Raw genomic sequence first — 12,380 nt, 5'->3', positions numbered from 1 at the left:
AATTAAGAACTGTACTGGTTAGCCAGGTGCTGTTGGCTTACACCTGTAATCTTAGCTACTTGGGAGGCTAAGATTGGGAGGATTGTGGTTTGAGGCCAGTCCAGGCAAATAGTTCAGAGACCCCATCTCCAAAATAACCAGAGCAAAATGGACTGGAGGCATGGCTCAAGTGGTAGAGCACCTGCTTTGCATGTGTGAAACCCTGAGTTCAAAACTCAGTCTCACCAAAAAAAGAAAAGAAAAGAAAAAGAAATTTACTAGTAATTCCTGGGTCCAAAGCTTTCAAACAGTGAGTAAGTGAAATGAGATCCAGTGGCTAGAAACCAGTCACTTTTCTGCCCAGGGGTGGTGTCATCACAGAACTCAGGTGTGCTTTGTTACTATGGATGTTACACAGGACAAGCACTGGAGGACAAACGAGGGATAAAAACTGGCCCTGGGCTTCAGCCACTAGCCCTGCAGTGAGTGGCAGCAATGCCCAGCTTGTGTCTTCCAGTCCTTTTCCACCTGCAGCCCGGGCTCTCTGTGCCATAGAAAGCAAGCCTCACTCATAAGCACTAGAGGACAGTGAACCTTGTAATGTGGGGTGAGCCAGGGTGGGGGGAATTAGAATGGTGTAGTGAAAGCTGGAGCCACAGGAGTGTTTAAAGGGAGTACAACACTGTTCTTTTCCACTGGGCTAGACAGCCAGGCCTAGCAGGAAGCCCTGACTAAGAGAGGTCAGTCACAGTGAACATCTGGCAGCTCTGCCTGCTGCTAGGTTCTTGGGCAGTGGCATCTCCCTTCTTACATTTCATACATGATCTGGAAAGTTGAAGGGAAACGCCTTCAGGAGTCCACTCAAGAGGATCCACTGACTGTTCAAATGCCCTTGGGCTTGGAGAACTCACCCCTTCCAGGGCCATTTCTGGTTTCTGGACAGTGCTCACTGTGATCACAACCACTAGGACTGTCAGCTTTGAGCTCCCAGTGACTAAATTATTCTGCTGCTTTAACACGCCACGGTTCACTGCAAAGCTTGTTAAAAAGTTGTAAGAGTTTACAAATTCATCTACGAAGAGACATGAGACTACTAATTTGTCTACATGAAACCAGTGGGGAAAGACAATAGAACATAAAAGGAAAACAGATTTGAATTAAGAAAACCTATGCTGCACACAAAACTGTCTTTATACTGAAAATAATAAAACCCTTCCCCACACAGTTATGATCAGGAGTAAATAAAACAGCTTATGCGAGACCACCTGGAACAGGGTCTGGGCAGAGAAACCCCAGGAAGTGACTGTGAATCTGAATTTCCAGGTATTTCAACAGGGAAGCCAGGTGTGGGACAGGGGTAAAATGAGGCTGTCTGTAAACACTCACCAGCATTAAGAGCTAATGAGCAGTAGACTATGACAGCAAGAGCCAAACCTAAGGTTTCTTGGTCTACACACTGCAGCAGACTCCCCACGGTTTCTGGTTTTGCCTGGGGCCCACTACACAGCAGGCTTGTGCTCACTCTGTCCCATGCAGGTGACTTGGCACACAGTAAAGTAATCTAGACCTTGTCAGTGGGACGGATGGGGCTAATAGTTGTCCTCGATACAGGGCCTCCTGCAGCTCCCTGTCGCAGAGGAGCAGCCCTGTATGCTGTAGTGTGCTTTCCAGCATTGAGGGCCCCTCCCACGAGATGCCCCGTAGTACCTGCTTCACCCTCCTATGGTGACAAATGTTTCCAGGCATTGCCAGGTATGCTTTGGGATTTGCAGGCACCCTACTAAGTGAGGCTGCTCTCCATCAAATTTTCCTCTGTGACATCTCTTGGGATAAAGAGGGGGAAAAACTCAAGGACCGAGTGGCTGGACAGGTTCCCATCAGAGCTCACTAGCAGAGCAAAGCTGTCAACAGACCATGTCACCCTGAACTGCCAGTCAGTGGAAGGTGGTGGCTCACGCTTTCCAGGGCTACCATGAACTCAGCTCCAAGAGCTGGCTAACCATGCTGTAAGGCAAAGCTGGATGAAGGCAAAGCCCTCATCCTCGACCTCACTGCTCTTCCTCCATCTGGAATCCAGGCCTCTGGCAGATGCGAATACTCCCCTCTTGTGTTTCAGCTTCCTTAACAGATAAGGCAGCAAAAATTTCTTCTTCTTCTTTTTTTTTTGGTAGGTACTGGGCTTTGAATTCAAGGCCTCGAGCTTGCTAGGCAAGCTCTCTGCTGCTTGAGCCACACCTCCAGCCCCAGAAGACTTGTGGACTTAAACCCCCTATTTTCTCTACTTTTAACTAGACTTTCAAGATACTCTGTTAGCCAACATAAAAGCCTAAAGTAGATGAACCGCAAAATTGAAGAATTCTGTGTTTAAATAGCAGGGTAGTGTTTGTCAAGCTGCATTAAATTGATGGGTGTGACAACAGTTCTATGACAAATTTCCTTTTGAATATTCATTACAGGACTAAGAACTGATTTGTATGCTAAACTTGTTTTTATCTTACATTGCTAACTGTATTTGGCGATACTGGATTTTGTTTTGTTTTGTTTTTTGGTGGTTTTGATGGGACTGACGTTTGAATTCAGGGCTTTGCACCTGCAGAGCAGGTGCTTGCAAAGCAGGTGCTCTACCACTTGAGGCACACCTCTAGTCCATTTTTGCTCTGGTTATTTTGGAGATGGGGTCTCACAAACTATTTGCCCAGGCAGGTTTAGGACTATGATCCTCCTGATCTCAGACTTCCAAGTAGCTAGGATTACAGGTATGAGCCATCAGCACCCAGCTGGTACTGGAGTTTGAACTCTCAGGGCTTTGCACATGCTAGGCAAGTGCTCTACCACTTCAGTCACACTTCCAGTCCGCTAACTTTACTTTTTTTCTTTTAATTTATGCTAGTGCACTGAGATTAATATTTAGATCTGTGAGATATTAACAAAGTCTCTCTCTTTTTTTGGTGGTACTGGAGCTTGCACTCAGGGCTTTACACTTGCTAAGCTAGGCAGGTACTTTGCCACTTGAGTCACACCTCCAGCCCCTGGCTTGCATTTTTAAAGAAGAAATAAACGTAGCAGCACGGAGTGATGGCACATGTCTATAACCCCAGCACTGGGGAGGTAGAGGCAGAAGGATTCCAAGTTCAAGGCCAGCTTGAACTACACATTGAGACTCTGCCTCACAAAACCAAGGTCAGGGACGTAGTTCACTGGTAGAGCACCTGCTTAGTATGTGCAAGACCTTGGGTTTGATATCCATCATCCCATAGAAAAGAAAAAAAAAATCATAAGAATTCAGGCTCTGATACTGGATGTCCTGACTTCAAATTTCACCTTCACTCCTTTTTGCTATGTGACTTTAGCTGAATGCTATCTCCCTATAGACTTAAGTTTCCTTTTCAGCAAGATAGGTATTTGACTGTCAGGGTTGTGATGAATAATGAGGAAGAGAACATGTGTGGAGCACTCAGAAGAAGGCCAGGAAAAAGCCCTGTCAGTGTTGGAGACACAGGTGTCACTGGTTCAGAGCCCCCAAGCCTTGTAGATGGTCAAGAGAGCGCCATGAGGTTAAGAAGCCTTCCCCTTCTAAGCTGTCCATAGCACCTCAGCAATTCAAGGGCAGGACAGCTGCTCCTGAAGGAAAGACCCACTTCCCCCACACCCACTGGACCCAAGCAGCACACCAAATCCATCCCAGAAAGGAGCCCCAGGCTTCTGCTGTGGGTGCTGAGCTCCCACCACAGGCCAGGGAAGCTTGGACAAGCTCCCTTTGTCCAAGGCCCAGTGGGCTCTGAGTCGTGACCCAGTCCAGGCACAATGAGACAATGAGACTGCAGTGGGTGTTTTTCCATCCCCACACCATGAGCCAGGACTCTGCAGGGGAAGGCAAGGCAAACCCAATTGTTCTTAACGTTACACTGACCTTCTGCCTCTGAGACCTGGAAGCCACAGCACTGGTGGACAAAAATTCTACTGCCTGCTGCTCCAGATCCAAGGGGATAGGGTAGCCCTCTGGTAGAAATCTGTCTCTTGCCTCCTGGAAGAGAGGAAACCTGGATTCCTACAGAGCTTGAAATGCCGGTGCGGGCTGAGGGAAGGCTGACGAAAATCAACAGCTATGTCAACATATCTGGCTGGCAGGCCCTGCGGAGGTTACTAGTGCTTGAGAACATTTTTGGCCGGGTTTTGAGGGCTTTGAATTTCAGAGCACGGACCCTGAAGTCAAACAGTGGATGTTCAGGACGTCATCAACTTCCCTGTATGTGCGTGCCCTGGGGGAATGTGGGGACCTCTGGGGCAGCAAGCAGCACCAGGGTGTGAACTCAGTGCACTGGGCTTTGTAAATGCCCACAGGATGCCCTGCTGGGGAAGGAGAACTGTCTTAGCCGCTAGCTGGACTAATAAGCAGGACAGACATTCACCATCCTAAAGGTCCCAGTTCACAAGGCCACAGATGACCCCATGGTGTGCACTGACACACAGCCCAACTCACACTGCTGTCACACTGCTGGACGCAGGCCAGGGCTGGGGCAGGAGAACACTTAGAGAGGTAGCTTACTTTGTTCACAGGCTTCTCTGGAATCTTCACAGACCCCTCGGTGGGCTTTCCCTTCTTTGAAGGTGTTCTCTTGATTTTGGGAGAGTGGAATTTGTCCATCAGCTTCATGGTGAAGGAGGAGAGGTGAGAACGCTGCGAGTCTGAAAACACAGAGCTGGCGGTTAGGAGGCAGAGTGGGAAGAAGTCGTGGCTTCTGTCATGGAAGTAAACTGTGTCCTCAATCTAACAACTTGTCCTGACTGCTCCAGGGTTCAAAGGAAGGGAAATGGGAACCCCCTAAAACTTTTCTGCCTACATGTTTCAATTAAAAAATGTCTGCTGCAAATGATACTACTAAGAAAGTGGAAAGGGGGCTAGCAGAATGGCTCAAAAGAGGTAGAACACCTGCCTAGCAAGTGTGAAGCCCTGAGTTCAAACCCCAGTACTGCCAAAAAAAGAAAAAGGGAGAAAAGATTGGAAAACCATAATCTGACAAGGGATTTGCATTCAGAATTAAGAGGATTTGGTTTGGGGTATAGCTCGGTGGTAGAGCTGAGCTTGCATGAGGTTGGGTACAATGGCTCATACCTATAATCCCAGCTACACAGGAGGTGTAAGTAGGAGGATCATGTTCTGAGTGCAGCTCCATATAACAATGCAAGACTGTCTGAAAAATAACTAAAAGTGATACAAGGGCTGGGGTGTGGCTCAAGTGGTAGTGCCTGTATAGCAAGTTCAAAGCCCTGATTTCAACACCAGTACTGACCAAAGAGAGAGAGGGACAGGGAGAGAAAGAAATTAAAATTAACTGTTACAACTCAAAAATAATAAAAAAGTAACCAAATTTAAAATGACCAAAGGATTCCAAGAGACAGTTCTCCAAAGAAGATAACCAACTGGCAATAACACAGGAAAGATGGTCACCCAGCTACTCTTTTAGGGAGACATAAATCTGAGCACAGAAAGGCACACTTCACACCACGTGTGATAACAAACACAGCCAAAGGAAGCGCTGGTGTGCTGGCATGGGCAGGAGTGGCTGGACGTCTCGCAGCCGTTCTGGGGAAGCACTGGCAGTTACTCCTAAGATCACACAGAGATCTCCCCTTCACTCTAGGCAATGAAGACATATCCACATGCAGCTCCCAGCAGTACTTTACAGAATAACCAAAAGGTGGAAAGAACTTTAATATCCATGAATGAATAAATAAAATGTGGTATAGCCACGCCATATAATGGAATATTATTCGGCAATAAAAAGGGAATTAAGTACTTATTCGTGAAACAACATGAATGAACCTTGAAAACATTACACTAACCAATAGCAGCCAGTCACGAATGACCACATATTGCATGATTCCATTGGTCTGAAGTGTCTAGAACACAGAGAAAGCAGACAGTGGTTTCCTAAAACCACAGGCACAGGGCAGAAGGACAGAAAGTGACTGCTAATGATTATGGTAGTCTTCTGGTTGGGGACAAAAATATCCGAATTAGAATCTGGTCATAGTTGCCCAAGCCAGTAAATTACTAAAAGAACATTCAATTAAATGAAGAACTGTAAAATATGTGAATTAAATCTCAAAGCTACTGGATAGTCTTCCTTCCTCACACCATTTACCACAAGTTTCCAGAATTATGTGTTTGTCTGCTTACAAGAAAAGCTCCCCAAGGGTCTTCCCTGTTGCTCATGCCTCTTTCCCAGTGGTAACAGGGAACCAAGACCACAGAAGATGCTCAGTAAATGAACAAATCACCAACTAAAACACAACCTAGAAAGAAGACTGCTTCTTTTAGTAACAGCTGAAGTTCACAGAAAATAAAAGCTGGCTGGAAGTTAAGAACAAAACACTCCCCTGTGCCATGGAAGAGTAAGTCTCTAGCTGAGCACTGGTGGCTCATGCCCGTAATCCTAGCTTCTTGGGAGGCTGAAATTGGAAGGATCATGGTTTGAGGCTAGTCTGAGCAAATAGTTCAGAAGACCCCCCACCCCCTCCAAAACAACCAGAGGCAAATGGACTAGAGGTGTGTTCAAGTAGTAGAGCACCTGCTTTGCAAATGCAAAGCCCTTAGTCCAAACCCCAGTTCCACAGGGAAAAAAAAAAAGTTTCTACAGTTCTATAGTTTCAAAAAATAAAAAGCATCCTATCCAAATTTCCAGCAATTTAGAACTTTAAAAAATTCCCTCCAAATAAATGACATAGCACTTGTATTACAAGGCTGTCACTATGTCTACCATTGTTGCATGTGACTTAATAAGGCCAACGTGCAAATCCTTTCTCACAGACCCTGCAGGTGGCCAGGCAGGATCAGATAAACTGTCCGTCCTTTGCAAGTTATCCAGGAGCTCAAAGCACTGGGCCCACAGAGAAAAGCCAGGGCCTGACCCTAATTGTATGTAGTCAAAACCAACACTACTCCACCACTGGGTGCTGGCCAGAACTGCAGCAGTCCTTCCCCAAAGGTGGACACAGATTCAAAGGAAGCAATTACCCTGACTTCTCACCTGGCCCAGCAGCTAGGGATGGTGGGTGGGGTTCTAGGCCCTCCACCAATAGCCTGCAGCCACCCCGGGAGCTGCAGATACACCAGAAAGGTGTGATTTTCCAGTTCCCCTTTGCCCCTCTACACCCTCGCAGGATGGGCCCCATTTAGTTTGTACTTCCTTCTCAACACATCAAAATGATGTGACCATTCTCATCGTGAGATGGTTAAAAGGGCATGCACTGCAGACTGCTTGGGCCAAAACACTTGCAGGTTGCCTCTCCTAACCTTCAGCTGTCTTCCTTGAAAACATGACTTTGGAAATGGCTGGTATGTGGAGATTAAAGGAGACCCTGCTGTGAAGAATGCATGCAGTAGAAGCTGTAATCCACAGTGTGATCATTTCCTGGGCTAGCAATCTGTGGTACGACGCACTCTTGTGAGGCTGCCAGTTGGCTCTGCCATCACAAAGAAAGCAACCAAAACTCCATGGTGAACCGTGTGGCCCGCAGGTTCTGAATATAGGTAGTCAATATATGATATGAGACACTCCACATTTTGTTATAAAACAGGGTTTGTGTTAGATGACTTTATTCAACTATAGGCTGATGTACCTGCTCTGAGCACCTGTAAGGCAGGCCAAGGCCAGGCTAAGTTGACGTTCTCTAAGTTAGTTTTGATTTACATTGTAAACCTGCAGTAGCTTGACTAGGAGCATGTGTACTTATCAAAGTGCCTGGCACATGGTACCTGCTAAGTACAGGGAGCTGACTTAACTGCATGGTTTGGATGGGTAGCCAGGTGAATTCTTATTTCCCAATTGCCTCCAGATCTTGGTCAAGTTACTCTGTAGTACTCAGCCCACTCTCCTCATTAAACAAGTGCCTTACAAATGCCCTCTCCTCTTCCACTTGCAAGGAGCAGCACAGCTGTTAATCTCCTCCTTGCTGTGGGGTAACCCGCCTTCTGAGTCGGTCTTACTGCTGCCCATCCTATCCTTTCCGACTGACTCACAATAGCCCTGAAAGACACAGCACATCTCTGCCAGGCAGGCTCCCAGAACAGAGGGAATGTTAGAGCGATGTACTAATCTGTACAAGGAAGCCTGAAAGTGGGGAAAGAAAAGCAGACTCAAATGGGGAAGTCGTGGCAGGATATATATATATATATACATACATATATATATGTATGTATGTATGTATGTATCTTGGGTTTCCTGTGGTGGTCAAAGACCTTCAGAGACTCAGTGTGGGTGACCCAACTTCTGCCTTCACCACGGTCTGCTGCCTAGGCCACATTTACAACCCCACCAAGAGAACCAAGGTGGAACAAGGATAGCAAAGAAATGTGGAAGTCACAAAAAGATCATGCAAGGGCAGGGCCAGCCCTTGTCATGACACAGAGACCAGTTAGGGGCAGCTCCACCTGCAAGTTGCTGATGGAAGCCAGGGAGTAAGTCTGCAGTCTCTACATCTACTCAGCTGGCAGAGCACAGTTCCAGTGTGTCGAGGAGCACAGATGGGAAGCCATATAGGCACTTTGTGACCCTAGTATAAATCTCTTGTTGGGGTATCCAGGAGCCACAAAACAGCCAGCTGTGGCACAAGGACCAGTCAAGTGAAGAGAAAAGACTGTGACAACAACCAACCATCTAAACTCTGGAAATTGAGGACAGCAGAAACTAGGCCACAGTCTACACCAGATTTTGAGTGGAGGCCATTTTTGGGCTTTGCCTTGAAATGATGGATTGGCAGCAGAGGTTTCAGGTGATTTTCAAGGTCCTTCAAACTATGCCAGGGAGGGCTGATGAAGCAGCTTTGTAATGACCAGTGGTAGCAGGGTGGGAGGAGGCAGCAGATGACACTGGCATGAAAGCTGCTGCTAGGGCAATCTTGTCAACAGCTGCTTGCTCTCCCTGCTCCTCCCACAACACATCAATCACTGGAGGAGAGGCTGATGTCCAGGAGACACTCCCTCCTGCTGCAGTCTCAGTAGTTCTACCACTCCTCTCCTAGTCCCTGACTTTTAAGAAACCACACTGCAGACTTTGTAAATGTGCCTTTTAAAAGATTGTCTAGTACTGAAATTAAAACAAAAAAATTTAAAGATTTCCTATACACGTATACAAGTTACAGACGATGAATGGGATCCACGCATCCACTACCTGGCCCAGCACACAGGACTAAACTTCTGAGAAGATGGCATCTGCACTAACACAGTAGCCACTTGTGGCCACTTAGCACTGGAACGTGGCTAGTAAGGCAGAGGCACTGAATTGCTATCGAGCTGTATAATTTAAACTGTGGCGCATGGCTGGTGACTGACACTGGATGGTGCAGCTCAGAGGCAGAGTGCGTCAACTGCACTGCTGTCACACATGCTCCTTAGTCATCACTCTCCCTCCATACCTCAGCCACCATTCTGAGTTCCTGGAAGTTTCTATCTACATATACACTTTAACTTGTAAGTCTGTGAGCTTCACATTCTGATGATCCCACACCCTTGTTGCATCACTCAACAGCAGGCCTGACTGTTAACCGTGCTGTGTGGACTGCTGCTTTCCCTTCACTGCCCTGAAATTCCTGATTCCACAATGCCCCTCTTATTTATCGCTCTCCTGTCAGTGGACATTGGGTTGTTTCCAGCTTTTACAAGCAATGCTGCTGTAAACATTCTTGTTGCAGAAACAATGCATGAGTTCTCTAAGTAACACTATGCTATATAGTCTTACATAGTCAAATGGTTCCCCAAAGCGGATGCGTGGTTTTACAGTCCTTCTAGTAAGGTTAAGAGATACCCACTTGCTCTACACACCTACCACTGCTTGGGGTTGCCAGCCAGGCATATTTTCCATGAAGCTATACCTCACCACAGAAAACAAAAGCCCTCCTTCAAGTGGAAGCACCCAAAGGTGGCGATCACATCACATTGTGACCTATAAATCTGTGAAAGCAACTGGAAAGGTCATTAACAGAACCTGAAACAAAGCCCCACTGCTGCTCAGTGCGGTGTTCACACCAAAAAAGGTCAGAGATTCCCAAGGACTAGTCTGCTAGTCATCTCTTTCAGAGGAAGACAAACTTGTATGACATCACAAACAATTTCTGGGTAAAGGGCCATGGTGTTCCTTACAACAGCCACTTTCTTGGGCAATCCCTGGGCTACAAATCCTCTACTGGGAAAGGGAGGGGCAGAGGAGAGCACTGGCCTGCTCACAGAATCAAGTCTCAGAAAAAAAAACAAGCAGAATGAAAGCACACAAAGCTAGCCAATTTCTTCCAAAGTCTCATTGAATCTTCCACTAGTCCCTGGGCCAGGCTCAATGATGGCCTCTGCCTGCTGCTGACAAATGTGGAGATCAACTGGCCTTCTTCCAAATGCCACTTGCAGCAACAGCTGGGGTCCCAACTTAAGCAGTGGTTTCTGCCAGGGCTTAATTTCACCCTGAGATGGGGGAGTCTCTGAACATCAATCACATAAGAGACCACAAGGTCAAGCTCATGGTGGACAACACTCTGAGGGAGTTCCAAAATGACTACAGCTAATCTTGAGAACCCCTGTAGGTATTAATTTTTATTACCTCTGGTACACTGGGCTCAGAACTGCAGTCACAGGAAGGGTTCTGAGACAGCTTACTTCATCCACAAACCCAGCTTTCCCTATGTGTAAGGACAACTGTGTAGAGAAGTGATTTGAGGACATTAGGGAAAACTTGTTTAAAGTATGTTCACTTGCCCTGGGATCTCACAGACTAATGTAAGGATGGAGATGAAGGGTGGGCTGAGAGGTCGCAGGCATGGTGGGCATGTGTCCATGGAGTCAGGTAGTCAATTTATTTTGAGCTTGGCTGCTAACTTGGACAAGCTTCACCTCTGTGGGCCTCCCTTTCACTTCTCCCCACCTACAGAAAAGGTATACCCACAGACCTGCTTCCTCCTTGTGAGTAGTAAACGTGACATTGATGTGAAGTGTGCAGCCAAGGGGATTCATACATAGCAGATATTAATGCAGCAGTTACTGTGATCTGATAACATCACCAGGCCTGGGCCAACACTTAATAAGGCAAAAGCTAAAATAGTTCCAGTGGAGGAGCCAAAAGCAAACTGGTGCTTCATTTTTCCCTAATAATTTCCAGATTAAAAGTTCCTGTATCTGACTTAACATGGAACTATTCAGGTTGGAGCAGAGGGAAGGTAGTATTAGGCTTCACAATATGAAAGAAAGGCTCTCCTGGCATGAAAATGTGTCCACATACTCTTTTGTTCAGGAAGTCTGCTAATGCCTATGGACACTGCGTGTATCTTTTTTCTTTCTTAACAAAGGTAAAAGAATCTCAATATTAAAATCTAAGTGCTGAAAAAATACCTAACATGGAAAGTGAAAAGCCCTCATAACTCCACATATGATGGAGCTGAAAATTTTTTCACTTACTTTGTAGCAATTCATTTTCATGGGCATTTTCTCCCATGAGTACAGTCACTAGTTGAACAGTGCTCCTGAAACTGTCAGTCTCTGACATGAATGGATTCTAGCTGGCTCTCCACACAATGCTGCATCCATGTGCATCCTTAGGCTGGCCTTTCTGTGTGCTTGTATGCAACAGACACCAAGAAATGGAGCTGCCAGGTCAACGAGGATGAGTATGGACAACCAGCACTGACTGCCCAAGTGAGGCTGGGTGGCAGAAGTGAGGAACAGACAGGAGGCTAGGCCTGCAGGGTGCCACCATTCATCTTGGGTTTAGGCTGAAATCTGCCAGAGCCACCATTTCTCTTTTACTTGCCTAACTGGTGAGGATCAAAGAGCAGGACAGACATCTCAAAAGAGATGAGATCCGAACAGTCAATAAATATATGGCACGAATCTCGCCTCCACTTGTCATCAGGAAACAATCAATTGAAACCAGAAGGAGCTACCACTAGCACATGCCTGACGGACAAAAGCAGAAGCTAAGCCAGGTGTGGCGCACACTTGTGATCCCAGTCACTTGGAAGGCTGAGGTAGGATTTCGAGTTTGAGGACAGCCTGGGACACAGTGAGACCTTGTCTAAAAAAATTAAATCAAACAAAACAAAGAAAAGACACTAAGCACTGGGGAGGATAAGAGGAAGGTGGCTTCTCCTTGTACAGCTGCAGACTGGCAGCCACCTGCTGCTGCTAACACAGGCCTCCTAAACAGCCCCGTGATCGCACTGCTAGCTCTGTACCCAAAAAAGTGCCCACGGCAGTCACCGTAAGATGCATGTAAGTACTCGGTGTGGCACCTTCACACAATAGGATGCTAACCCCACACTCATAATGTACCTCATGGTGGAAAAAGACCCCCCCCCCACCGCACAATTTTATGATTTTTATGATCCTGTTCATATAAATACAAAACAGGCAAAACTGC

The 12,380-nt window shown here is 46.6% G+C and overlaps 1 protein-coding gene across 18 annotated transcripts in view; it reads right to left on the bottom strand.

Moving 5' to 3' along the window:
• The window catches only part of Rapgef1 (Rap guanine nucleotide exchange factor 1), a 125,509-nt gene that overhangs the window by 60,853 nt on the left and 52,276 nt on the right, over window positions 1–12,380 (bottom strand). For 11 of the 18 annotated variants that reach the window (XM_020172140.2, XM_074052961.1, XM_074052954.1 and 8 more), the window contains exons 2-3: window positions 4,526–4,665; window positions 3,890–4,003 (exon numbers count right to left, since the gene is read on the bottom strand). In XM_020172140.2, coding sequence (XP_020027729.2) covers window positions 3,890–4,003; window positions 4,526–4,665 — 254 coding nt within the window. Of the gene's footprint in view, window positions 1–3,889; window positions 4,004–4,525; window positions 4,666–12,380 lie in introns of those variants that run through there. The other 7 variants (XM_020172152.2, XM_020172146.2, XM_020172147.2 and 4 more) reach the window with 2 other exon arrangements.

The sequence above is a fragment of the Castor canadensis genome, chromosome 13 (genome assembly GCF_047511655.1).
Source record: "Castor canadensis chromosome 13, mCasCan1.hap1v2, whole genome shotgun sequence".
Lineage (NCBI taxonomy): Eukaryota > Metazoa > Chordata > Mammalia > Rodentia > Castoridae > Castor > Castor canadensis.
Note: the sequence above shows the minus strand (reverse complement) of the source record. Positions and strands in the feature narration are given on the sequence as shown.